We start from the raw sequence: 27,940 nt of genomic DNA on the forward strand, positions 1-27,940 counted from the left end.
TAAGGCTACAGTCGCGTTCTGGCAATGTCGTAGAATGGTGGGTAGAACCTGGGGATTAACTCCCAGGCTAACTCTATGGCTTTACCAGGCAGTGATAAGACCAATAATAAGCTACGGTGCGATAGTATGGTGGCCACGCACCAAACTATCCACTGTGGAGGCTAGACTACAACGACTCCAGAGGTTGGCCTGTATGGCGACTACGGGCTGCATGAGGACAACACCTACCGCGGCCTTGGAAGCCTTACTGGGCCTCCCGCCGCTGCACCTCTTTATACAACAAGAAGCGCTGGCTGCGGCGGTACGTCTCAAAAAATCTAATCTCTGGAGACCGCCTAGGGTGCCACACACCGAAATCCTCTACGAGGCAATAGGTAAGGAACCGCTTATAGAAGCGGTGACTGACAGGATACCCAAGCAGTTCGTCTTCGACAAGAAATACAAAATACAATTACACGAAGAACCCCATGAAGGACTCAACCCAAGGGAGCTGAGAATCTTCACGGACGGATCAAAAACAAGGTCAGGCACTGGCGCTGGGGTTTTCTCAGAGGACCTAAACATACACATCTCGACACCACTTGGTGCCCATAACACAGTCTTCCAGGCGGAATGTATGGGCATTATAATGGCAGCACACGCAATCGTCTCAAGGGAAGTAATGGACTACCCCATCCGCATACTCTCTGATAGTCGGTCAGTACTACAAGCTCTACAAAGTTATACTTTCACTTCAGGGCTAATTTACGAATGTCACAAAGCTCTGTCAGAGGTATGTACCACCAATGGCGTAACTCTGCAGTGGATCAAAGGACACAGCAACTCACGAGGTAACGATGCAGCCGACATCTTGGCGAGAGGTGGCTCGGAACTGAGGGTGGCAGGACCTGAGCCAATCCTACCTCTGCCATATGCCTGGCTCCGGAACACGCTGCGACACAACACCAAGGTAAAACACCAACAATACTGGTCTAACCTAGGCACCTGCAGGCAGGCGAAGGAAGCCCTCCCGACACTCAACCCCAATCTGTCGCGGAGGCTTCGACAGCTGAAGAGACCACAGCTCCGGCTTATAGCTGGGGCAATAACTGGACACGCCTCATTTAACAAGCACCTACTAACCCTACGTGTTACAGATAGCCCCCTCTGCAGAGCGTGCATGGAGGCAGAGGAGACAGCCGCCCACGTCATTCTCGAATGCCCAGGGGTGGCAAAATACCGGGCACAACACCTCGGCTCACCGGGGTCTCTCCCAGAAGTCGTCGGCAACGTCAAGGGTCTGCTAGGCTTCTTGGTAGAGTTGGGCTGGCAGGAATAGTGCCGCCAACCCATTACGCAAAATAGGCGCGATATTACGACGTCGAGTTGCGGAAACCAAGCCCGCGAAAACCTATAACCTATAACCTATATACTTTTTACTTGTGCATGTCATGTTAGGTGTAATATGTGCTCAATATGTGTATCAAAATGAATGTAAGTATATTAAAATTTAAATTGACCTACCTATAAACTGAAATGTATACGTGTTTATCTTATAATTTAACAAAATGCTATTTATGTAATTAATCATTTTATATTTTTGTACTGTGACCCATAACTTTCATGTTTGGCAATTTGCTGTAAATGTAAGTTGGTTAAATAAATAATAAAAATAAAAAATTCCATTTCTAACCGCAGCTGCACTCCCGGTAGTGAACGAGTCGCTGTCATTGTCAATTTCCATAGTAAAATGAACAGTAATGCAGCTGTCGTTGGAAATGGACTGTCACCTTAACAGTCCGAGGCTTTCACCCGAGTTAAACACTCTACTTTTCATTTTGAATATGAAGAAAGTAAAAGACTTGTTTTTAAAATAAATTTAAAACCAAACTTCAATTGCTTGTCCTAAACAAATGGAAAAAATCGGACTTGGAAAGTAAAATGCACTAGTGCAGAAATGTACCACATTCTGCACACTTTTAGAACAACAATGACCCTCATTCAGAGCATGAAAACTTAGGAAATAAATAAAATATACCTCCCGCAATACACAGTTAGCTAGGACCATAATTTGCGATGTCATTTTGACATTGGGGGATGATAATGGGGGAGCATTAGCGAATGACGAGACGATTGTGTAGACTTTTCATTTTGAATAATGACTGAATATCCACGTCAACCATTATTCAGGCATGTTTACAAATTGTGTAACTATATGTCTCACCTGTCTATACAGTTGGAACTCTCTAAGGGTGAGTTGTCTGACCAGCTCTAAGGGATGCAACGCCAGGGGATGCCAGTTGTGCAGTCCGGGGTTACCACGTGACATCACTCGGGATGGGGCAACCAACATTACTTACAGCTTGTGATCTGACTTATCTCACCTGTCTATACAGTTGGAACTCTCTAAGGGTCAGTTGTCTGGCTAGTTCTAAGGGATGCAACGCCAGGGGATGCCAGTTGTGTAGCTCAGGATTGGCCACGTGGCTAATGACACGGGGCGGGGGTTTTGAGAACACGTGGGACACGCCAGCGTCGGATTCCGATTTTTCGCTCTGAAAAAAATAACGGACAGTTCATTGATTTTATAAATGTTTTTTTTGTGTAGCCTAATAAATCTAAGTAAGCTTACTCCATACAAAGATAAAAACCTATTAATAATAAGTTTCAAATGAAACTTGGAGACGGAACGTTCAAAATGCTGATTTAAAACGGAAAAACTGAAATAAAACGAAGTTTACGTTTTATTTTGCATTAGAAAAAGGGTAAACAATGTTTACGTGTGGTTCATAGATATGTTTACCTTTCTCTGCACAGTCTTGAGCACGCTCTGCACCCATTTCCTCATGGGCCTCCCGTCGACGGACTCCAGGAAAGCCTTCAGCCTCTCTAGCAGCGGCGGTTCCAAAACACTAGTGTTATAAACATTACCTTTCTCTGCACAGTCTTGAGCACGCTCTGCACCCATTTCCTCACGGGCCGGCCGTCGACGGCCTCCAGGAAAGCCTTGAGCCTTTCTAGCAGCGGCGGTTCCAAACACTAGTGTTATAAACATTACCTTTCTCTGCACAGTCTTGAGCACGCTCTGCACCCATTTCCTCACGGGCCGGCCGTCGACGGCCTCCAGGAAAGCCTTGAGCCTTTCTAGCAGCGGCGGTTCCAAACACTAGTGTTATAAACATTACCTTTCTCTGCACAGTCTTGAGCACGCTCTGCACCCATTTCCTCACGGGCCTCCCGTCGACGGACCCCAGGAAAGCCTTGAGCCTCACTAGCAGCGGCGGTTCCAAACACTAGTGTTATAAACATTACCTTTCTCTGCACGGTCTTGAGCACGCTCTGCACCCATTTCCTCACGGGCCTCCCGTCGACGGACTCCAGGAAAGCCTCAAGCCTCTCTAGCAGCGGCGGTTCTAAACACTAGTGTTATAAACATTACCTTTCTCTGCACGGTCTTGAGCACGCTCTGCACCCATTTCCTCATGGGCCTCCCGTCGACGGACTCCAGGAAAGCCTTGGGCCTCTCCAGCAGCGGCGGTTCCAAACACTAGTGTTATAAACATTACCTTTCTCTGCACAGTCTTGAGCACGCTCTGCACCCATTTCCTCATGGGCCGCCCGTCGACGGACTCCAGGAAAGCCTTGAGCCTTTCTAGCAGTGGCGGTTCTCGTTCAAAGTCGTAGAAATGCTGGTCCACCCAGTGACGGAGTACGTTTATTACTCTGCGACAAAAAATAACATGTAAATAAAGGAAATAGGATAAATCAGTGCCCCTGGCGAGACTCGAACCCTCGACGTACCTGAATTTGACGGGCTGTTGGAATTCTTTTCTATACCTCTTCCAGTCTTCCCGGGCCGTGTTTTTGCTAAGTTTCTCTGCGTCACTCGCTACGCTCTCTATGCTTTCTGTTAAAAAAACCAATGGTATAAGTAAACTTAAGTTTATGTCGCTATAAAATTTAAATGGATAAAAAGCTTAATAGAGTTAGTCCGTTAGTCCGTCCATAGTTCCGCGATTTTGATAGCCAGTGTTATTTTAAACGTCAAACTTCTATGAAACTTTTAACGTAAAAATAACACCTGCACAGTCTGTGGTGTCAAAATCGATGCAGATAGCTGGTCTGGTCTAACTCTAAAAATATTTATATAAAACGGAATCACATGAAATAAAATAATACAGACCCAAAAATCGCAAATCAGTTTCTACAAAACTTAAAAAGATAAAAAATCATCATCGGAATTATCAGTACCGCTACTAGAGTTCCGGTTAATCCGGTTGTAATATTAGCTGAATATTGTTGAGCATTAGACTTTTTAGTTGTTACAACTAGAGATGCACCGGATATCCGGTTACTATCCGGTATCCGGTCATTATTTTATCCGGCCGGATACCGGATAGTGACCTGCTATCCGGCCGGATACCGGATAGTAGCATTGCTTGATTTCGGAGTAAACAAATTTGATTTAAGAAACAGACACGGTCATAATCGTACTTGTTTATTATTTTAAAACAAACAACTATCCGTTGCATCTCTAGTTACAACATCATTTGTCATGTAGCAGTACTGATAATTCCACTACTCGATGCTGGATGTCGACTACGAATATAATAGTCGTTTTGGTATTACTAAAGTATGGTAAAGTAAACACTCTATGTATTTTTAGGGTACCGTACCCAAAGGGTAAAACGGGACCCTATTACTAAGACTCCGCTGTCCGTCCGTCTGTCACTAGGCTGGATCTCACGAACCGTGATAGCTAGACAGTTGAAATTTTCACAGATGATGTATTTCTGTTGCCGCTATAACAATAAATACTAAAAAGTACGGAACCCTCGGTGGGCGTGTCTGACTCGCACTTGTCCGTTTTTTTTCTCTATGACTGTACCAACAAAAAAATACAAAAAAAAGCGCCATCAATATCTGTATGAAGTATACGTCACCCATAATGCTATCGAGCGACGTGGCTGGTTGAATGGTCCTGTGCTGGTTCGGAGTGCGTATCCTTACGACTGGCAAGCGTGCGTGCATACAAGTCCGTTTTATAATAGTTATAGTTACATAAGGTTTAGAAGAAATGAATGAATGAATTTATATATTAACAGGCAACTATTGGCCAATAGTTAAATACCTTAAAACTAGCATACATATATCTTAAAACTAAAACCACACATTAGGCTACATTCTTACTAGTCAAATCAGCTTCATTATTAAAACTGTCAAAACGATTTGCTAATAGAGTCTGTGCGGAAAGAGAAGAGTCGTGAAATGTATGGGAACCAATACATTCCACGACTCTTCTCTTTCCGCACAGACTCTATGGAATTTATATGAAAACGAATATAGTGACGTCACGGTAAACTCACCTACTTTTTATATTTCAATCCGATTTATTAAATACAAATTGTGTTTAAAAATAGCTGCTATCTTTGTTTTTCTAATAATTATCTGATGCTTTATTTCGTGCAAGGTTTGAAATAATTTATTTGAAGTACAGGAAACATCCCTTTTATGGCTGCGACGCAGTTCACAACCCCGCAGCGTCAGGGCCGCCGCGGAACCGCCGGAACTTGACACCCTTCGGCCAAAACTCCTCCTTGGTGAAGGTCGCTAGATGTTCAGTCGAAACGCTCAGCACAAAAGAATTAAAATTCACACTGTGTCGAGGTTTCAACTTCACGGCCTTTGGGATGAATCCGGACTTGACTTGTACATACTTCACGATCTCCTCGACCTTAACATTAACATTGCGTTTTTTATTTAAATGCTTCTTTCGGACTCACTACGTTCGGGATTTTATTGTAGAATCGATCGCTTTATTCAGGATTCAATGTACGCCCTTGACGGAAATATATCATTTTGATCCCTTGTAACCAAAAAGAATAGATAGTATAGAGGGGTCCTGTCATAGTAAATGTTGTAGCCACTGTAAATTTACTGCCATCTATCGACACACGACTATAATTCAAAATAAACACGTATAAAATTATCAGAAAAAATGAATATATATGGATAATTGATTTTATTATATTTATATCATTTTGACCCATGTTCATTCACTGATATCTATGTGTTAAAATTGTTAAATATGTAACGGTGTCGTCACGCCATCTAGCCCAGAATAGGCCAAAGGTGCGCCATCTATCCGAGAATGAATTTTTCTTCATTTCCGAGGCACGTCTTTTTCTTAGACTTTATTCATCTTATACGAAGTTACATATGTCTTTGCTTATAGTACAAACTACAAGTGCTATTAGTTTAATTTGTGACATACCTGGTATGTGTATCTCGTAGACCTCGCTAGGGTCCGGTATGTGGAACCTCTCGATCAGCAGTCCCAGTAACTCCGACGGGGAACAGAACGATCTGTAGGTCGTCAGGAACGTTCGTACCAGGTTCAGGTCGGCGTATATGTGGTAGGTTAGCCGTTCTATTAGTTTAATTTGTGACATACCTGGTATGTGTGTCTCGTAGACCTCGCTAGGGTCCGGTATGTGGAACCTCTCGATCAGCAGTCCCAGTAACTCCGAGGGGGAGCAGAATTTTTTTTTTTATTATTATTATGAATGGGCTTACTCATGGCCACAGACTAGCCGAGGCGTAGACGTGGCCTACGATGGAGCGAGCTCGCCCAGAAGGTGCCTGTTCACTCTTGATTTGAAGATCTATACGTCGTCAGGAACGTTCGTACTAGGTTCAGGTCCGCGTATATGTGGTAGGTTAGCCGTTCTACTAGTTTAACTTGTTACATACCTGGTATGTGTGTCTCGTAGACCTCGCTAGGGTCCGGTATATGGAACCTCTCGATCAGCAGTCCCAGTAACTCCGAGGGGGAGCAGAATGATCTATACGTCGTCAGGAACGTTCGTACTAGGTTCAGGTCCGCGTATATGTGGTAGGTTAGCCGTTCTACTAGTTTTAGAAGAGTTGCGCCCTGTGAAGAAAAAAACACATTAAAATATTGTTTATTGTTTATTTTATATACATAGTAACAGACTCTGGTCTGGACCGATCAAAGTGGCGTGCTCTTGTGTTGGAGGCCAAAACTCATTTTGGGTCACCGCGGCAACCAAGTGTTTTGTATTTTAAAACTACCTTTTTGTTTAGCCTGATGGTTGACTGGTAGAGAATGCCTTTAGGCATTAAGTCCGCCATGTGTACTTTATTTGTTATATTGTGCAATAAAGTTTAAAATAAATAAATAAAACTAGCGACCCGGCGGCTTCGCACAGGTTACACAAAACCTTAACAAATTATACGCCTAAACCTTCCCATTAAACTATTGATAGGTGAAAACCGCATGAAAATTGAAAATCCATTGTAGTTTTTGAGTTTATCGCGAACATACACACACATAAATAGACAGACGCGGCGGGGTACTTTGTTTTATAAGTTGTAGTAATATAACATCGTGTGACAGGGACAGCATAATAGTATTGATTCTTCTCCGTCAAATTACTCTTGGCAGAGCAGTCAATAGTATTGATAGTGTTTTAACTATTATGTTGTCCCCGTCTCACGATGAATGTGGAAGCACCATTAGCGCCATATGCACCATACTAACCCGGGGTTAAGGAGTTAAACCGTTAACCCAGTGTCAAACTAACCATAACCAAAAGATAACCATGGTAAATCCAGGTTTAACTCAGGTTAGTGATTGGTCCAAGTAGCCCTTATAGTCACATCCCATTTCACGTCTATTTCCGTTTATAAAAAGAATTCTCACCTTTATTAAAGGGGCGGGCGCGTTCCCCTGTCTCTCCTCTAACCGGATGTTGTCAGGCGAGTCCGGGACCGCGAACCTGTATAGCTCCGGTGGGGGTAGTTTGAGGGGGTGACGTTTTTCTAGGTCTAGTAGTATGCTGGAACAAAAAGGTTATGTTAGAAGATTGCCCCATAACAGCATTCCATAGAAGGAAATTAACAGTGCATAACTATAGTAAATAAAGAACAGATCATTCTGTATTTTTAGATCCCAGATACTACAATGGCAGTTTGATTATCCAATTAGTCCGACCGGACTGCGCTTGTGAGTGACCGCGCCTAATTTGTGAGTAACTGGTTTAATTTAACTTGGGAGCGATTCCACCTCATTCGTACTCAAATCGAATGAGGTGAGGTCGCCACTTGGCCCCACATGTGAGTGACCGTGTGTGGCTTGTGGGTGACCATGGCACATTAATTAGTCCTAGCGACGAGTGATCGTGATTTACACCTGTGGTGCGTGTGAGTGACCTGGCATATCTAATGAGAGACTGATGCTTCGCCCGTGAGTGACCGCATCCATCTTGAGAGTGGCAAGAGGATAGTCACCTGTCCAGGCTGCGGTTTAGCATGGGCTTGGTGTTGAGCATGACGAGGTTGCACATCCAATTGAGTTTCTACTGACAGGACGGGCGGACACGCGAGCGGGAGAAACTATATGAGTCTACGCAGTGTTGTGAGTGACCGTATCCTACTTGTGAGTGACCGTGTTCCACTCGTGAGTAAACCGTATCCAACTTGTAAGTGGCCGTGTTTCTTGATGGTGCCCGTGTCTGAATTGTAAGTGCTAATTATGCTGTATTTGTATTATTTGGGGCATTATCTATGAAAAGGGACCTTATTGTCGATGGCGCTCACGCCGCACAGCGGCGCGCGGCATTTTATTTATATCGGGGCGCCGTTAATAATGGCGTAAGCGCCATCGACAGTAAGGTCCCTTTTCATAGATAACGTCACATTTAAGTACCTGTCTAGAGAGCGGTCCAGCATGGGTTTGGTGTTGAGCATGACGAGGTCGCACATCCAGTTCCGCTTCTCCTGGCAGGACGCGCACGCTAGCACGACGGGCGGACCCGCGCGCGGTAGTAGCTCTAAGCAGTGCTTCGCTTCTGTGAAAAATAAAGGGTTATTAGTTTGCAATATATTGTGTTTTTCTATATTTCTCGTCACTATCAGGCCGGTCGACGAGCTCGAGTTTCCGCACGTGTATTTTCTCTTTCAGCTGCTGCAAGCGCCCCGTTCTACCCGCCCCCGCCACGCCCACCTTTTCTCAAGTCAATGTATTTTAAAATATTTCAACTTACCCCATAATAGCGTCCCTTACGGTGTCTCAAATTAAACGAAGCCATAATAAGTAAACATGTACCTAACTTACTTCTATTAAGTAAGCTCGCTTTCGTCCCAATTCCAATGGTATATTGATCTTCCATACTAATTTAGAATTAATTAGCTGCCTATTTACTGAAGAGTTTTTTTTATCATTTTACCGTCACTATCAGGGCGGTCGACGAGCTCGAGTTTGCGCACGTGCAGCTTCTCCTTCAGCTTGAGCTGCTGCGCGCCCGCGCCCGCCACGCCCACCTGCTCACACACACACACACACAGGGACAGGTAGAGATGTTACCGTCGCTGTCGGGGCGGTCGACGAGCTCGAGTTTGCGCACGTGCAGCTTCTCCTTCAGCTTGAGCTGCTGCGCGCCCGCGCCCGCCACGCCCACCTGCTCACACACACACACACACAGGGACAGGTAGAGATGTTACCGTCGCTGTCGGGGCGGTCGACGAGCTCGAGTTTGCGCACGTGCAGCTTCTCCTTCAGCTTGAGCTGCTGCGCGCCCGCGCCCGCCACGCCCACCTGCTCACACACACACACACACAGGGACAGGTAGAGATGTTACCGTCGCTGTCGGGGCGGTCGACGAGCTCGAGTTTGCGCACGTGCAGCTTCTCCTTCAGCTTGAGCTGCTGCGCGCCCGCGCCCGCCACGCCCACCTGCTCACACACACACACACACAGGGACAGGTAGAGATGTTACCGTCGCTGTCGGGGCGGTCGACGAGCTCGAGTTTGCGCACGTGCAGCTTCTCCTTCAGCTTGAGCTGCTGCGCGCCCGCGCCCGCCACGCCCACCTGCTCACACACACACACACACACAGGGACAGGTAGAGATGTTACCGTCGCTGTCGGGGCGGTCGACGAGCTCGAGTTTGCGCACGTGCAGCTTCTCCTTCAGCTTGAGCTGCTGCGCGCCCGCGCCCGCCACGCCCACCTGCTCACACACACACACACACAGGGACAGGTAGAGATGTTACCGTCGCTGTCGGGGCGGTCGACGAGCTCGAGTTTGCGCACGTGCAGCTTCTCCTTCAGCTTGAGCTGCTGCGCGCCCGCGCCCGCCACGCCCACCTGCTCACACACACACACACACAGGGACAGGTAGAGATGTTACCGTCGCTGTCGGGGCGGTCGACGAGCTCGAGTTTGCGCACGTGCAGCTTCTCCTTCAGCTTGAGCTGCTGCGCGCCCGCGCCCGCCACGCCCACCTGCTCACACACACACACACACAGGGACAGGTAGAGATGTTACCGTCGCTGTCGGGGCGGTCGACGAGCTCGAGTTTGCGCACGTGCAGCTTCTCCTTCAGCTTGAGCTGCTGCGCGCCCGCGCCCGCCACGCCCACCTGCTCACACACACACACACACAGGGACAGGTAGAGATGTTACCGTCGCTGTCGGGGCGGTCGACGAGCTCGAGTTTGCGCACGTGCAGCTTCTCCTTCAGCTTGAGCTGCTGCGCGCCCGCGCCCGCCACGCCCACCTGCTCACACACACACACACACAGGGACAGGTAGAGATGTTACCGTCGCTGTCGGGGCGGTCGACGAGCTCGAGTTTGCGCACGTGCAGCTTCTCCTTCAGCTTGAGCTGCTGCGCGCCCGCGCCCGCCACGCCCACCTGCTCACACACACACACACACAGGGACAGGTAGAGATGTTACCGTCGCTGTCGGGGCGGTCGACGAGCTCGAGTTTGCGCACGTGCAGCTTCTCCTTCAGCTTGAGCTGCTGCGCGCCCGCGCCCGCCACGCCCACCTGCTCACACACACACACACACAGGGACAGGTAGAGATGTTACCGTCGCTGTCGGGGCGGTCGACGAGCTCGAGTTTGCGCACGTGCAGCTTCTCCTTCAGCTTGAGCTGCTGCGCGCCCGCGCCCGCCACGCCCACCTGCTCACACACACACACACACAGGGACAGGTAGAGATGTTACCGTCGCTGTCGGGGCGGTCGACGAGCTCGAGTTTGCGCACGTGCAGCTTCTCCTTCAGCTTGAGCTGCTGCGCGCCCGCGCCCGCCACGCCCACCTGCTCACACACACACACACACAGGGACAGGTAGAGATGTTACCGTCGCTGTCGGGGCGGTCGACGAGCTCGAGTTTGCGCACGTGCAGCTTCTCCTTCAGCTTGAGCTGCTGCGCGCCCGCGCCCGCCACGCCCACCTGCTCACACACACACACACACAGGGACAGGTAGAGATGTTACCGTCGCTGTCGGGGCGGTCGACGAGCTCGAGTTTGCGCACGTGCAGCTTCTCCTTCAGCTTGAGCTGCTGCGCGCCCGCGCCCGCCACGCCCACCTGCTCACACACACACACACACAGGGACAGGTAGAGATGTTACCGTCGCTGTCGGGGCGGTCGACGAGCTCGAGTTTGCGCACGTGCAGCTTCTCCTTCAGCTTGAGCTGCTGCGCGCCCGCGCCGCCGCCCGCGCCCGCGCCGCCCACGCCCACCTGACGGGAAACACTCTTAAAGTCTCTGCCCACTACACCGTATCATACCATGACCGTGCTATGAACATGTCAGGCAAAAAAATATTCTTTGTATGAAAAAGTATGAGACTATGCCCACTAGCCCGTTCCGTCACCGACCATACCCGTCGCGTGCCATGCACGGACCGGCAAAAATTGTCGGCGAGGATATTTTGCTAGTGCCGAAACGCTCCGTGCATGGCACGCAACGTTGCCAGAACGATGCGTGCAGGCGGCGAAACGGTGGGCATACGGGTTTTAACCGCGTATGGTGACCGTTCTAAGCCCGTTACGCGTTGCTATATTTCTTGCTCGCTCTTACCAGTCTGATAACTATTCGCTGGCTCTTTCTGACGAGTATTGCTCTCGCGAATACTAAGGGGATTAAACGCGGATGCTACGGGAATTATAGGCGGATGCTATGGGGATGATGCACGGTTACTACGGGCACTAAACCCGTTATGTACAATGTGGACACGGTGTAGTGGGCATAGTAGGCCGTATCGCGTTACATTCCGTGTCTGATACGTTCATAGCACGGTCATGGTATGATACGGTGTAGTGGGCAGAGACCTTTACTCAAACACTTTCGGAAATAAACACGGAAAGTTCCGAATTCTTAACTCTTTAAATTTGAAAACTAATACTAAAAGCACAGTGGACAAAAATATTACGGACATATTTGTAATATTTTTCTAGTCATTATAATTCTTTTGAAATATAAATATTAGGCAAAGCTCTACGCAGGTGGCACCACTAACACATACAGTAAACAAACCTCATTGACATCATCAATGTCACATCATGTGTCACTAGATCAATCACATGGCCTACCCTGAAACACGACAATCGAAAGTTCGGTTTCTGCCTCTCTATGACTCTAGTATTCGATCGATAGAGGCACATAAAGAAATTTCAATTTTCGCGTTTCACGGTAGGCCCCCTGCAAACAAACCGCCTTGGTGCATCAATGTCATAACTAGACGTCATAGTAAAAACTTGTCAAAAACTGTTTATGTATAAGTTACTCTATGGTTTACTAAACAAATTAGTGCTACACTCTGGCGGCAGAACATTGCAGTAATACTCCCTATTAGTATGAACTATTCAAATGAGTTAATTAAATCCACCAATTAGGAGGCGAAAATACATATACTTACTATACTAGTGATTGGCTTGCACAGAAGTAATAAGCCATCAAAAAGGTAAGCTCTTCTTTCCGCTATCCGTTTGCCAGGCCCGATTTTTGATAGCGTGTCCTCTATAAAAAACAAGCAAAATATTAGAGAAACTTTCACTTAGGCCTCTCGGACAAACTCAATCTTCCCTTCGGCTCTTAGTCTAAACTTGCCTATAATAAATTCATTGCAGCACCACAGAATAAATAATAGTACTACCGTACAGAAAGGAAGCTTCCTACAAAACCGAAGTTTGACAGCGGTTCAGGGTCGAATCATGCTATCCCTTTCTAATACATGGCACTATCCCTTTCGGCTAATTAGGGTTGTCAAAATTCAAGTGATTATCTTATCTGTGGTCGTGCACGCAAAAGGAAGTCAAGTGGTGCCAACCCTAATAATTGCTCGGAGCAATGCTGAGCCGAGCGGAGCCGAGTTTGGCCGAAGTCAGGAGCTTCGCACCCCTGGCAGCACTGTTCATTTTCGCTTTTGTCCCAATTATCGACTAGCCGGTCCGAGGTCCAATTCGTTACATTTTTCTACCCTCTTACCCCACAGCAGCATGCCCTACGTTATTAATAATTACACATACTCATATTCATAGTACATTAATCATTGGATGACCTTGATTTACCCCACATTTGCATCCCATACGACGTTGAAAACTGCACATAGGCATAATACAGCCTTCAGTTACCTCTTGCAACTGTCTCTTGCAACTGTCTTTGCACTTTTTCTCTATTATCGACTAGCCAGTTTTCATAACAGATATTCACTTGCCCCAAAATAGCATGCCATAACTCGTCTTAAACTAAACAAAGCTGTAATACGTCCTTTACTAACCTCTTATAAATTCATTACAACACTGTCCCGTTTCGCTTTTGTCCCAGTTATCGACTAGCCTGGCCAATTCGTTACATTTTTCTATCGCTAACTGCCGACGCGCTCTCGCCGCCATTCGTAACGCCATGTCACTGTAAGGAAAAAAGGGAGGTAGGGTAATTCGCCAATAATTGGCCGGTTTTAGTAATTGGCCACCAAATGAATTCTATTCACCTATAAACAGAGTTCATTTTAGTGTAAGGTTTTAATAACTGGCCAGCCTTCAATAACTAGCCTCCTTATACTAAGATGAATTATGTTTATAAGTGAATAGATTTCATTTTTAGTTTAGGGCGGCCGGTTTTAGTAACTGGCCTTACCCTATATAACATTTTACATCAAAAACATCTTACTGTAGTATAATAGGCTACATTCCTACTAGTCAAATCAGCTTCTTTTTTAGAACTGTCAAAACGATTTTCTAATATGGAATTTATACGAAAACTAATGTAGTGACGTCACGGTAAACTCACCTACTTTTTATATTTCAATCCGATTTATTAAATACAAATTGTGTTTAAAAATAGCTGCTATCTATGTTTTTCTAATAATTATCTGGTGCTTTATTTCATGCACGGTTTGATATAATTTATTTTAAGTACAGGAAACATCCCTATTATTCCTGGGACTACTTACATTTTGGGTCCGTTTCCTAATGCTTTCATGAGTAACTTTTTTATAGGATGGAGGTTGCATTCCACCTGAAAATAAAACATATAATAAGATATAATGAGATTAATGAGCCAAATTATTTCAAGATGATATTTTTCACCAAAACTATTCCGAAGAAAATACTACATTTTAAACGAAATAAGTGTTAAAGGTTTACACATATTACCCGCTATCGTGTTTCTAGTTTTGAGTGACCGGCTTACACGCGTGAGTGACCATATTTAACGCATGAGTCACGCGTGAGTGTCAGGTAAGCCGAGTGAGTGTCCGATCGTGTCAGTGAGTGACCCCCGCCTGGTTAAAACTTTCCGGATGGTCAGTTGCAAGTGTAGGGAGGTAGTATTATACTGTATGCAATATTATTTGCGTTATTTGACATCTGTCACTCACAACAGCAATACAACGTAAAATGTCTTGCACATCGAAATCACAAAGGAAAACAAATGCACTGCGAACGTTTACGTTCTACGTCTTTTTTTTTAAATTTTAGGGTTGGCCGGACACCACCGTTATGAATCGGTAGTAGTCTAAGTAAATCGATATAAATTTTTCATTTTTCTTTTAATAAAAGTAAGGAAAAGGTGGATAATTAACTGTAAATATGGATATATTTATCGTCACCTAACAGACAACAAATTTGACACAGAAATAACATAAATAAACTTTAAAATAGATCCCCAGTTAGTTTAGATTTTGACGATGGGTGCGACCTTCTCGGTCGGTGTATTAATAGTACATTATTGTCGAGGCTCGGAAGTAGCTACTTGCAGGCTGAGGATTCGTTTTAAACGGACGACCTTGGGAGTCCGTTTAATTGAATCCGAAGCCAGCAAGTAGCCTTCCAGCCGAGTCATATATAGTGCTTTTCTCAAAAATGGTGCAAGAAATATAAATATCATAGAAATATTTTACAAAAGCAACATTCTTACGTATATATTTTCACAGAACAAAGCCCTTGCCGCCTTTTTATTTTTTTTGAATAAAAAAATATAAGTGTATTTTTCTGCCGAAAATACGCCAACCTATTTGAGACAGCTAAATAGTCGCGGTACTAATCATCTGTTTGGCTGTTTAATGGGTCTGTGCCTTCATTTGATATGGCCTTTTCAACTTATAAAAAGTTTGGAACTCGACAAATAATGGAATTTGTATGCAACATTGCAGTCCTAAAATCGAGACTGCAATGTTTTTAACTTTTTAATTTTTGACTGACCATAAACTCCGCGCTTCGCGACCTATTTTTTAGATGGCAAAGTGGACTTTGCCGTCCATTTTTGAGAAAATGCATTTACCTTGCGGGAAAACCATATAATTCTAGCTTTATTTAAATCTCAAATAAAAATTCATTATACGTCACAATTCGATACCTCAGTCTACGTGCCATCCAATCGTAATCGCTTGCTGTGACAATCGATTTGGGTTAGTTACATCTCTATATACGTCAGTCACAATGTGTCAAATAACGCAAATAATATTGCATACAGTATAGAGTAGCGCTCACCTGTTAGTGTCCAGTGTGTGAGTGACCGTGACTCACTTGTGAATAGCGAGGTCTGATTCGTGAGTGACCATATTTAACGAGTGGGCGACTCGTCGGTGTGCGTGAGTGACCGACGGTTCTACTTTGTGAGTGACCATGGCTCATCTGTGCGCTACCGTGCCTATGTTGTGAGTGTCCGTGAGTGACCCTCACCTGTTTAAAGCTCTCCCTATCGTCAGTAGCGGGCGCCATTTGCAACATCGCCAGTACGTAACTATGGTACAGGAAGACATGCGCTACAGGGGCCAGTAACAGCTTCGGGAGGTAGTACTTGACGGCGAGCCGGAACCCGTGGCCGGCGGTGTCGAGGCGCTCCGAGAACTGCAGGAATGGGGCTAGCAGCAGGGAGGGAGTAAAGTGGCTCTCACCTGTTTAAAGCAGTGTGTCCGATTCGTGAGTGACCGGGTCGAGCTGTGTGTGACTGCGATTAACTCATGAGTGACCGGGTCAGTAGTTTAAGTTGGCAAAGTGGATCTCACCTGTTTAAAGCCATGTCCGATTTGTGAGTGACCGAGTTGAAGTTGAATGTCTGACTGGCTCGTGAGTGACTCACCTGTTTAAAGCTCTCCCTATCATCGGTAGCGGGCGCCACTTGCAACATCGCCAGTACGTAACTATGGTACAGGAAGACATGGGCTACAGGGGCCAGTAACAGCTTCGGGAGGTAGTACTTGACGGCGAGACGGAACCCGTGGCCGGCGGTGTCGAGGCGCTCAGAGAACTGGAAAAAAAAGGAGACGTTGAAAAAAATGGTTGTCTGTAAAGTCGATTTACGCACGATATTTTTGCGTGATAACGTCATAAGAAAATGTGGCCGTAACGTTACCATGGAGATCCGTCCACAACGTTACCATGGAGATTTGTCCAAAACATGACACTTATTTGTGCATGCTACCGGTGTTCATCGATTTATAGTGAAAAAAAAGGGAATAAAAGGCGTAAAAAGGAGAATTAACACGGCTCTTAAACCTCAAGGTCACCCTTAATTGTAATTGGGAAAGTGACATCAAATTTTCCACGTCCCTCGATTCCTTTCTTATGACGATGTTAGCGTATCTTACGTAAGCTCTGAACGTCTCCACCTCGGCTAGTTCTCACCTGTGAGTGACCGCCGCAAACTTGTCAGTAGCCCTGACTTTCTTGCGAGTGACCGTCTCCCCCTTTGTGAGTGACCGTGCCCTCGTGTGAGTGAGCTTATAATTTATTTAATGTTACTTACAGCGGGCTCTGCGACGATATTCTGTAGCGCGTCCCTGGATTCCTTTCTCGTCACGATATTCGCGTATCTTACGTATGCTCGAAACTCCTCCACTTCAGCTAATTCTGTAGACAAATCAAATTCAAACAATTATAGTAAGCCCGGTGTACAATTATAGGTTCATTTTGAAACGTAATTTAACCTCTAACGGACCAAAAACTAAAACATGCCAAGACAAATGCAGTTTTGATTTATCAAAATAAAACTGCAATGTTTTCTTATAGGCCGGCCAAAGGCCATATTAGAAAAGGACATATTTTCAAATTGGAAATTCCCCCTCTCCCAACGTGATCTGTTGTAATTTTTTCATGACCCTCACCCCCCCTCTCGAACCTCGCGTCATTTGTGCACAAGCCTCATCTTCGAAATGTATACTATTGTTACTCCTAAGGCAGCGTTTCCACCAGAGATGGGCGAGGGTGCGTAGCAAAGAATGTGTTTGTTGAGAACTAATAGAATATTGACCACTAGAGCTGCGCTGAGTGATCTCCGATCTCTGGTGGAAACGCAGCCTAAATATTTAAACCATGTTTATATCATGAGGACTATAAGTTTCAATCATGGAGCATTCCAAGGGCTGTCCCGTACAAACGCATTTTATTTCCTGTGTTGCGACTTTTTTTCAGCATTTAAAACAGGGGATTATTTTTCTGTGCATATTTTTGACCATTTGTCATAGAAAAGGAAACTCTTATAGGTACCTGCAAATCTTCAGAAAATTCGCGTTTGTACGGGACAAACGGTAGACAATTTCATGGAATGCTCTCGTGCTGAAATGATTAATGCGGGAAGTTGATAACTCGAGATATTCTTCTGATGAAATTTGAACTTAAAATAAAACCACATAAGGTTCAAATTTCTTCAATTTTTTCCCGACAGATATCAACTCCTTCCCGCCGTGTACGGATATATTAAAAAATATGGATCTGCACAAAAATACTAATGGTAACAATGATTTTTGTCTCTTTGTCCCACATCTATGACTTTGAAAGTATGTTTGTCTGTCTGTCTTACCTTCGAAACAGCTGCCTATGTACGGAGTGGGTGAGTCTTGCGACATTTCCATGGCGTCTTCCAGATTACCCAATAACGTCTGTCTGTCTGTCTTACCTTCGAAACAGCTGCCTATATACGGCGTGGGTGAGTCTTGCGACATTTCCATGGCGTCTTCCAAATTACCCAATAATGTCACGGTCAGCTCGTAGATGTCCACAATGTTGCCGAAGATTAGAGAGATCGTCTAGAACAAAGAACAAATTAAATAAAGTTGTTATTTGCTTATATTTGTCAATGATAAAAAGCGCTGGTGGCCTAGCGGTAAGAGCGTGCGACTTTCAATCCGGAGGTCGCGGGTTCGAACCCCGGCTCGTACCAATGAGTTTTTTGGAACTTATGTACGAAATATCATTTGGTATTTACCAGTCGCTTTTCGGTGAAGGAAAACATCGTGAGGGAACCGGACTAATCCCAAAAAGGCCTAGTTTCCCCTCTGGGTTGGAAGGTCAGATGGCAGTCGCTTTCGTAAAAACTAGTGCCTATGTCAAATCATGGGGTTAGTTGTCAAGCGAACCCCAGGCTCTCATGAGCCGTAGCGAAATGCCGGGATAACGCGAGGAAGAAGATTTGTCAATGATTGAGAGCTGGTTTTAGGGGCGGGGGGGGGGGAAGGGGGGTGTTGTCAAAAATAGATGACGTAATTTATGAACAGCCCCTATGGACTAGTCCAAAGACACCTAAAACTCTAAAATGTAAAGTTAGCCTCACCCTAGTGTCCTTATGCTATATCTTCTCTTGATAAGCGGTGGCTGTAGCCTATAGACACCTAAAACTATATAATGTAATAAGTCCGCCTCACCCTAGTGTCCTTATCCAGTATCTTCTCCAGTTCATCCTTGAACACCCTTATGATCAGATGCAGGTCTCTCAGGAAGTGTTTCTCGTCTGTGAGGAGGTCTCTCGCGAGCTCCGCGTAGGACAGGGACCCGCGCCGGCCCCGCCGGTCCGAGGTCACCACACCCGCCAGGGACTCCTGATAGAACATGTCTAGAAGAACCTGTAAAAAAAAAGTAAAATTATCTTTTTGGCAAAAATTTCATTTTTGGTACAAGCTTTTATCGCTGACTGTACTTTTCTTACGTCAGACAACGAATACTCATCGAGACAATTCAAAAAACCCATGGCCACCTCCTGTCTCCATCATCAGATCAGCTCGATGACACCATAATATTGCATTATCACCCGACTTACGTATGTATGCAAAATTTCAGCTCAATCGGAAACCGAGAAGTGGATCAAATTTAACTTGCAAGATTTGATTACACACAGACAACGGGACAGGTTACGCTCGTGAATCTATTATAGAATCTTTCGCTTGCACGGGACTCAAAATAAGCACTCGAAGAAATATCAAACTTTGATCTCTTGTTGTACAAATAACTATAACCCTTTTGCAGGCATAGTACGATTTATCGACCACATACGCGCCACCAGAATTTCAACTTTAGCATTCCGATTCCCACTTCATCGGAAACATCATAGAAGGGAAAATAAATGGAAGGGGGGGGGGGGGGGGGAGGGGAAGACCAAGGAAGAGTTATATGAACCAAGTAAAGGAGAATGTAGGGGCCGTGTCATACCAGGACACAAAGGGGCTGGCTTTGGACCGACCAAGGTGGAGACAACTTCATCACGCTGCACCGTCAAGAGCCCAGCTCTTAAATTGAAAGAAAGAGCATCGCGATAGTCTTTATGTTTGATCTAAATTCCTACCTTATATCACACTGTCTGTCTATATCTCACTGACTGTCTTTATAGTTTAAAAACAGCGCAGATTTGAGAAATCCGAACGCAGTGAGTACTTTCTTGTTTTAATCTAAATAAATACCTTGTCCGCACACATGGCGGTCTTGATGTCCCCGCTAGTGATGGTCTCGTAGCCGGACTTGGCGGATATCTTCTTCACAAAATGCCCCGCCAGCCGCAGTATGTCCGTGCTCACGTATTCCAATATGGCGGTCATGAACACGGACACGGACGTGTCGATTTTGTACATTAGCACCTCCTGGAAATAAAAAAAAAATGATATAAACATTACAAAAAAATATATGACAGTATATGTTTGTAGACTGGTAGCCACATACATACATGGGCCATACTAAAAGTTTCTGGATTCCGATATATGAGATGACTTATTTTTTCTAAGTGGGCAGTCCAGGAATTTCCAGTATGCCCTAAGTATTATACTTAGATGTTAATAACCTGCAGTATTTTGTGAGATGAATACATGGTGGTTGGTGGCTAAAAAATAACTGCAAAAAAAAATTACCCTCCCATAGAAAATGGACCAGCCCAAAAAGTATGAAACAGCCTAATTGTTATTTCGCGGTTAGTCCCATAGTAAAAGTTGCTCAGTATAATCCCAAAACCTCCCTGGCAAAGGGAAAGCAGTTATTTTTTAGCTACCATATATATAGGTCATCTCTCTCTTCAATCGGCCCCTCGGTCAGAGGGTAAACTAGACCTTATTGGGATTAGTGAGGTTTTCTCACGATGATTTCCTTCACCGAAAGGCGACTGGTAAATATCAAATGATATTTCGTACATAAGTGCCCAATAACTCATTGGTACGAGCCGGGGTTTGAACTCATTCACTGGGGCCACTATGTTCGCTAATTATTAACATCTAAGGCTAAGGGTTTGCTAATTAATAACATCTAAGGCTAAGGTATACCTTCTGCAGCATCTGATGCAGGCGGTCTTGCGGTAGTAACAGCTTCCGCCGCTTGGTGGCGCTGGCGGCGGCGTCGCGAGCGTCGCACAGCGCCCACTTGTCTATCGGAGTTGGGAAGGTTCGGGCCACGCGCTCTTCTACATCCTGAAATGTGCTTAGGTTATTACAAACAGTCTTAACTGCCCATCGGTCGACCTTATGTCTTTTGTAATAAGGTTTACGAACTATCAGTTACAGTGTGTTCAATTGGTACCCAACCTATCAATATCCTAATTCTAGAGAATCTTTCAATTATATTTATTTTTAATGTTCCGTACCTCAAAAGGAAAAAACGGAACCCTTATAGGATCACTTGTGCGTCTGGCTGTCCGTCTGTCACAGCCTATTTTCTCCGAAACTACTGAACGAATTAAGTTGAAATTTGGTACACATATGTAAGTCTGTGACCTGAAGACGGACATGTAACGTAAATAAATGAATTTTAAACTTAGGGGGCAGTTTTGGGACACTAGTTTACCTGTACGCAGAGTGGTGAAGGGTGGGCGCAGAGCGTAGCGAGGAGTCTCAGACAGAGGGACTCGACAAACTCCAGGGCACTCTCCTCCGCGGTCAGCGACGGGTGCACCTGCTCCAGCACCTGACGGTAAAATGGACATGACAATAAACGAAACAGACAGAATTTACCACCCTATAAGATAAGATAAAGATAAAAAATAGTTTATTCAAGTACAATGCGCTTATGAACGTCAAATAAACCTTTACCGGCTCCAACCGTACACCTCTGCCCCGAGAAGATTTAAATCCCCCCTCAATTGGAGGAGGGTATTCCAATATGGGACCGGCAACAATCTCGGCGGGACACATCTTTTCAAAACATTATTACATCTTATAATTAACATGCATTACGAGTAATTAAGAAAAATACAATTTAAATTACTATAGAATTTATGCAATTATAGTCAGTGAGTACATAACTTTATAGAATATTGATATAAAAAATAAACATATATGTACATGAAATCACAAATACGTAGCTCTTTCAGAAAACATATCAAATCTTACAAAAGGAAAAGAAGATACTATACTAGAGATGCAACGATAGTTCTGTTGTTTGGCCGGATACCGGCCGCCGCCGGATATTCGGCCAGCGGAACTATAACTACATTTCGGTTTTTCAGGTGAGCATTCTGCGGGTTTGACCTGTTTCCTAATGAACGTTCGCGCGGACTCATTTCTAGGTTCGAAATGAGTGCGCGTGCAAGTCAATGGAATTATTAAATTGTTTTAAAATAATAAACAAGTACGATTATGACCGTGTCTGTTTCTTAAATCCTATTTGTTTACTCCGAAATCGAGCAATGTTACTATAGTAGGTCACTATCCGGTATCTGGCCGGATAGTAAAATAATGGCCGGATAGTAACCGGATATCCGGTGCATCTCTACCCTATACCCACTTCCAGTAAAAACCTGGGGATAGTAAATAAATCAATAAATATTATAAGACTTTTGACATCCCAGATGCAGATGCATGCGGATATTTAAAATTCTAAAGCTCTTCGACGCCTATGCCCACCAACTAAACATAACAAATTCAAATGTATATACCTAAGACCTATGTGTTTACCTAAAACCTATCTGTACCTATGTTTTACTTAAGACCTATGTGTACCTAAGTTTTACTTAAGACCTGTGTGTACCTATGAATGAACAAGTCATTTATTTACATACTACGAAACTAAATTACTATATGACTAGCTTTAATCTAAAATGGGCTCTAGAGGCATTGTACAGTCGCCATCAGATATATCAGAGCGTCCGAGGTGCTCACTAATATCTGAACACGCCTCTATTGTCAAGGCGCTAGAGTGCGTGTTCAAATATTTTTGAGCACCTCGGCCTCTCCGCTATATTTGATGGTGACTGTACCAAAGATGCTGGCCGCATTTCCTCGCTGTATCGCAATGCTGATATGTACATTGTGTGAGGTTGAGCCAGCTTTTCGGTCACCAGTTAGGTCACCCTATGAATTGATTCATCATGTTGTGAAATGCAGTGTTCCAAGAAAAAAAGATTAGTCATTTTCAATTTTAGGCATTTTGTTACACATGGTTAATTTGGCATAATCATGTAAACAACATATTCAATGGAACAGCCCATTTATTCATTGATGAATTTCCAATATGTCAGAAAATTTCCAAATTAAACTCAAATGAATGTCATATACTAAAGAAAAAACGGCCAAGCCCTCCACTGCAGGGGTGTATTTACCGTAGGCCCAAGGGGGCCATGGCCTGGGCAGCAGGCTACAGGGGGCCACAAAACGGGGTTTTGTTCCTTATTTATTTATTTATTTAGCCTTTACTCGGACAATAGGTACATTTCTTGTTCACAAATTTCACTTTTTCAATTTTTTTTTCTTTTTGTGTGTCCGTGCCAGGTGGCAAAGGCCTCCTCCAATGTTTATGTTGTTGTTGTTGTTTATTTTGGAGGGTGTTGGTCATTTTCCCCCACGGGGACCAGCCGGCTTGTTCCTTATATGAGATACAAAATATACCTCTGCTTCACTGGCTGAGGCTGGAATTTAACTGGAATCTTCAGGTTAATGAGCTTTAGGCTGGGGTCTCCATTAATAAGAGAAACATCAATTTGTCAATGTTTCAATAAGTTTTCAACTACTTGGTAACTCTTGTTTAGTATTTTATTGAGTTAGACAATTATTTACATGCAAGATCGCATTTATGTCCTTTTTGGAGTTCCATACCCAAAGGGTAAAAACTGAACCCTATTACTAAGACTCCGTTGTCCGTTTGTCACCAGGCTGTATCTCATGAACTATGATAGCTAAGCAGTTGAAATTTTCACAGATGATGTATTTCTGTTGCCGCTATAACAAATAAGATAAAGAAAAAACAAACAAATACTAAAAACAAAAACAAACAAATACTAAAAACAAAATAAAATAAATATTTAAGTGGGGCTCCCATACAACAAATGTGTTTTTTTGCCGTTTTTTGCGTAATGGGACGGAACCCTCCTTGCGCGAGTCCGACTCGCACTGAACCTGTTTTGAAATATTGTGTACAAATTGACCCCAAACTTTGTATAATTGTTTTGAATCAATTAACTGTAATTTATATAAAAAAATATAAATTAGCCACTTTTTGTTTACATAGTGATCATAGTGGATTCGGAAGAAATTTAAATGCTCTGAATACCTACCCTTGAATAACGAATGAGACATGAGACCTTCAAAAATATATAAACCAAATACAACATCTGGTACTTGAATAATCGCTTAAACCAATGAAGAAATTAGTTTAAAACCCTCATAATAAAATAAAAATGGTTCTTTAATACACTTCTAGGAGTTTTTTCGACTATTTCGTAACAAAAACTAACTTTTATCAATGAATGTTTTTGTATACAAACCTTTCGGAGTGAGCCAACGAAGAGCCCGCGCCATTTCTTGGCGTTCTCCGGGTCCTGGAAGTCGTAGCCCCGGCTCTCCTCCACCGTCGATAACATCTCGCCCTCGAGATCCAAGATAAATTCATGTAAACGTGATTTAAAACACTCAACATAAAATACAACACATTTTTCCACTACTTTTTACAATTTACAACTGAATTAAGCCACTTAAACACTGACGCCGTTTAAATGTTATGTTCCGAATAATATAAAACTTAATTGAGAGAGAAATAGTCGAAAACATATGATCAGAAGAATTTTTTGATGAAAAGATTAAAATATTTTATTTGATCGGCAAAACGACGCCATTTTCAATCTATTTACTGTTAGCATGTTCTCGATGTACAAATATTTTTTTGGATATTTGTTCCGAATTGCACAAAAAGTAGCCAGGAACCGCAGTGTTGCCCTACTAACAAAACGAAACTCTGACTTATATGAAATTTTAGTTAGGCTTGGACCGCATATCGTGATGTATTTGTTCTCGTTGTTGGTATTTTAGATACAAATCCAGAAAATTGACAAGTGAAGGAACTTTGCGCAAGTTCGATAAGTGAAAATCAATAATTTTTGTGCATTATTTTATTGTTACCTCGATACTAACCTATTGTTCTTTGTTCGGCGATCAGGTTTATTATTATACATAAGCCTACTGGTCTCAAATTACTATACATAACAAAGATCAAGCAAAAAATCGAATACAAAACAAATGTAAAAGAGTTTCCTGGATTCAAGTATATTTTCTGTTTTACTTAAGTTCAAATTATAATTACCTCTTCAAGTACATAAAAACATGATAAAAACCATATAAAATACTCCGACAGAACTCTAGTAATTAAAAAAGGTACGGATCATTATCATAGTTACTACATCTATATATTTTATTAATTAATTTCCGAACGTTCCCTTGATATTATCTGTCACAATGACATTGACACATCATTGACATGACTTCTTCATGACTTCTTTCAGTTATTCGCAATCGCAAAAGGCGGTGTATTTAGCGACTATTTATCTTTAATAAATGAGCAATAACATAGTGCAAGAAATGCTTACAAAATCGTTAATCGTGAGTGTAGTTTTATATGGATTACTGAACTGTACAGTTCAGAGTAGTTTTTTCGCTGAAAATGGGACGAAAAGGAACTTTGTTTACAATGTGTGAGTAGCTTCTTATATTTGTGTCTATTTTAATAGTATATGTGTGTGTGTTTGTGGCTAGGGATTCCCCGTACTATGTCAGTAGTAAACTGGGAACGAGTTGTTATTATTTGTAAAGTCGTAGGTATCGATGAATCAGTGAAATAACTTTGTTATTTTAATATCAGTATCATATTGCATTGCATTTTTATCAGCCGATAGATAGTAAAGGCCTTCACAATAACTAGTTATATATTTTATAGGTATATGCTTAAAAATATATATCTTTAAATAATAAAAAAAAGGTGCATAAAGATTGAAATTTATGGGTCAGTTTAACTTTTTCTAATAATATATAGGTATTTTTTTTTATTATGTTCATACTGAACTGAGCCCTAACTATATAACATTTTCATTAGTTCCATTGTGTACAAAAAATAGTCATTTTATATTGGTAAATTTTCTTTCACAAAGAAAACTTAAACTTTACTTTCTTCAATAAAAGTATTTTTTATAATAATAATTTAACTACTTCCACTGCATTAGCTAGCATACCGAATTGGCATCATTCAACTGAAAAGTTTTGTGAGCAATGTTGAGAAACAGTTTAGTAATGTTACTACAAGTATTGTGTAACATCACTTCTGGTGTTCACTTTTACTTTATTTAGGCCAGTGGTTCCCAAAGTTGACTGCGCTCAAACCCACCTAACAAATACTGCCAAATTCAGGACCAACCTCGTGGCCATCTTAAAAAAAAAAATTTACAATACTCCGACTCCGATTACCTAGTAGTTTGAGGTTTTTTGACACTGATTTTAAGGCCGAAGTCATAAAACTACAATTTTATCGGAGGGGTGCGGTGAGTGTTCACACATTCACTGTAAAAATAGGCTACGTCAACCACCTGAGAGCTCACAATCATCGCTCTCATTAGCCAGAGAATCCAGTCGCCGAGGCTGAAACCGGCTAAGACAGGATGATGATGATGATGATGATGAGTTGTTTGAGGACCACCAATGGGTTGCGACCCATAGTTTGGGAAATGCTAATTTAGGCTGTTTCATTAATTACTTTACTTTTACAGTCAGCATCTGAAAATATAGATACAGACAAAGTGCCAAAATATATATACACAACTGCTCATATATTAAGGTACTGTGTACATATTTTGGCACTTTGTATTAATATTTTTAAAAGATGAAAAAAATTTTGTAAACAAATAATAGAAAGGAAACTCAAAGTGAAAAAATTCAATCCCAATACAAAAATATGAGAAGTTTTCGAAATTTTTCAATGTGGGAATATCACTGTGACGTGTACACAATAAAAGTGCAATGCGAACTACCTGCAAGTCGACATTCTGTTGTCAACTGTCATGGCGTGCGGGCGGGTCGCAGAGCACATGCCTGACCAACTGAGTTTTATTGATCACCTCATAATACAACAGAACCTAGACGTCACAATCACAAATATGGAAATCTTACAGGTATGAATATGACACCCTCATCAACATCACAGTGAACTCAACAACCGAACAAATCTTGGACTTCAATGAGGTAAATGCACAGATAACTGCAACTGGCGTAATGTTTTTAGGGTTCCGTACTCAAAGGGTAAAACGGGACCCTATTACTAAGACTCTGCTGTCCGTCCGTCCGTCTGTCACTATTAGGCTGTATCTCACGAACCGTGATAGCTTACTTACTACTTACTGCCGTGGCGCAGCAACTCTGTCTAGCGCCGTTTCTGTCCAATCGACGGCACCGTGCTCGTTCAGATCTTTCAGATAGACCAGTGGTTCTTAACCTGGGGGTAATTACCCCCGTGGGGGTAAAACTGGTATTTTACGGGGGTAATAAACTAACCTAATATAATAATACAACAAACGTACACGTTTTATTTTTTATTACCATTGGGAGGAGGGGTAAAATCAGGTTCCCTAGTTAGTCATAGGGGTGACCGGACTGAAAAGGTTAAGAACCACTGAGATAGACAGTTGAAATTTTCACAGATGATGTATTTCTGTTGCCGCTATTTTTGTTATTTTCTTCATAACTTGAGGTGCGTTATATTATTGTTTCGAAAGAGATTTAAAGTCAGTATCAAGAATATACCTAGAGACGGCTAAACAGGCTAAAAATATCATATCACATTATTGTTGCCTTAGAAATAAAATGTTTTGATATATGTGGCGTCATGTATGTAAAAAACCTTATTAAATATATTAAAAACTGGTCACCCGCGTATTTTAAGTCGAAAAACGCTCGACATGTTTCACTCCGTACCGAGGAGTGTCATCAGGAGCTTGCGACGACGGTGACGGACCGGCGCAGACCGTCACCGTCCACGCAAGCTCTTGATTGGGAATAATGGGAATTTTTAATGATTTCAGACGACAGACAAGTGGCGCCACCTGCCGACGCGAGTACACGTCTCTACAACCGACGTCGTCGACGGCGACCACCCAGTGTTCGTCACCGCCACGCAGCAGAAAGGTTAGATATAGTGACATGT

The 27,940-nt window shown here is 43.3% G+C and overlaps 3 protein-coding genes across 3 annotated transcripts in view; 1 reads left to right on the plus strand and 2 right to left on the minus strand.

Annotated features, from left to right (window-relative positions):
• The window catches only part of LOC134678038 (fasciclin-3-like), a 341,696-nt gene extending 327,013 nt beyond the window's left edge, over nt 1–14,683 (minus strand). Inside the window, exon 1 of the mRNA XM_063536473.1 lies at nt 14,670–14,683. The gene's annotated coding sequence lies outside the window, so the exon portion shown is untranslated. The remainder of the gene's footprint in view (nt 1–14,669) is intronic.
• The window catches only part of LOC134678039 (protein son of sevenless), a 36,203-nt gene extending 11,569 nt beyond the window's left edge, over nt 1–24,634 (minus strand). Inside the window, exons 1-19 of the mRNA XM_063536479.1 lie at nt 24,246–24,634; nt 21,332–21,451; nt 20,815–20,958; nt 19,969–20,145; nt 18,940–19,137; nt 18,195–18,324; nt 17,046–17,149; nt 16,380–16,547; nt 14,251–14,315; nt 13,576–13,706; nt 12,715–12,815; nt 11,425–11,536; nt 8,711–8,852; nt 7,706–7,841; nt 6,733–6,913; nt 4,384–4,386; nt 3,781–3,886; nt 3,546–3,702; nt 2,364–2,534 (exon numbers count right to left, since the gene is read on the minus strand). Of these exons, the coding sequence (XP_063392549.1) occupies nt 2,364–2,534; nt 3,546–3,702; nt 3,781–3,886; nt 4,384–4,386; nt 6,733–6,913; nt 7,706–7,841; nt 8,711–8,852; nt 11,425–11,536; nt 12,715–12,815; nt 13,576–13,706; nt 14,251–14,315; nt 16,380–16,547; nt 17,046–17,149; nt 18,195–18,324; nt 18,940–19,137; nt 19,969–20,145; nt 20,815–20,958; nt 21,332–21,451; nt 24,246–24,341 (2,442 nt within the window). The 5' untranslated portion in view covers nt 24,342–24,634. The remainder of the gene's footprint in view (nt 1–2,363; nt 2,535–3,545; nt 3,703–3,780; nt 3,887–4,383; nt 4,387–6,732; nt 6,914–7,705; nt 7,842–8,710; nt 8,853–11,424; nt 11,537–12,714; nt 12,816–13,575; nt 13,707–14,250; nt 14,316–16,379; nt 16,548–17,045; nt 17,150–18,194; nt 18,325–18,939; nt 19,138–19,968; nt 20,146–20,814; nt 20,959–21,331; nt 21,452–24,245) is intronic.
• A 639-nt stretch (nt 24,635–25,273) lies between these two features.
• LOC134678032 (SID1 transmembrane family member 1-like) overlaps nt 25,274–27,940 on the plus strand; it is a 40,627-nt gene continuing 37,960 nt past the window's right edge. The window contains exons 1-3 of the mRNA XM_063536467.1: nt 25,274–25,445; nt 26,913–26,982; nt 27,819–27,921. Coding sequence (XP_063392537.1) covers nt 25,309–25,445; nt 26,913–26,982; nt 27,819–27,921 — 310 coding nt within the window. The 5' untranslated portion in view covers nt 25,274–25,308. The remainder of the gene's footprint in view (nt 25,446–26,912; nt 26,983–27,818; nt 27,922–27,940) is intronic.

The sequence above is a fragment of the Cydia fagiglandana genome, chromosome 27 (assembly GCF_963556715.1).
Source record: "Cydia fagiglandana chromosome 27, ilCydFagi1.1, whole genome shotgun sequence".
Taxonomy (NCBI): Eukaryota; Metazoa; Arthropoda; class Insecta; order Lepidoptera; family Tortricidae; genus Cydia; species Cydia fagiglandana.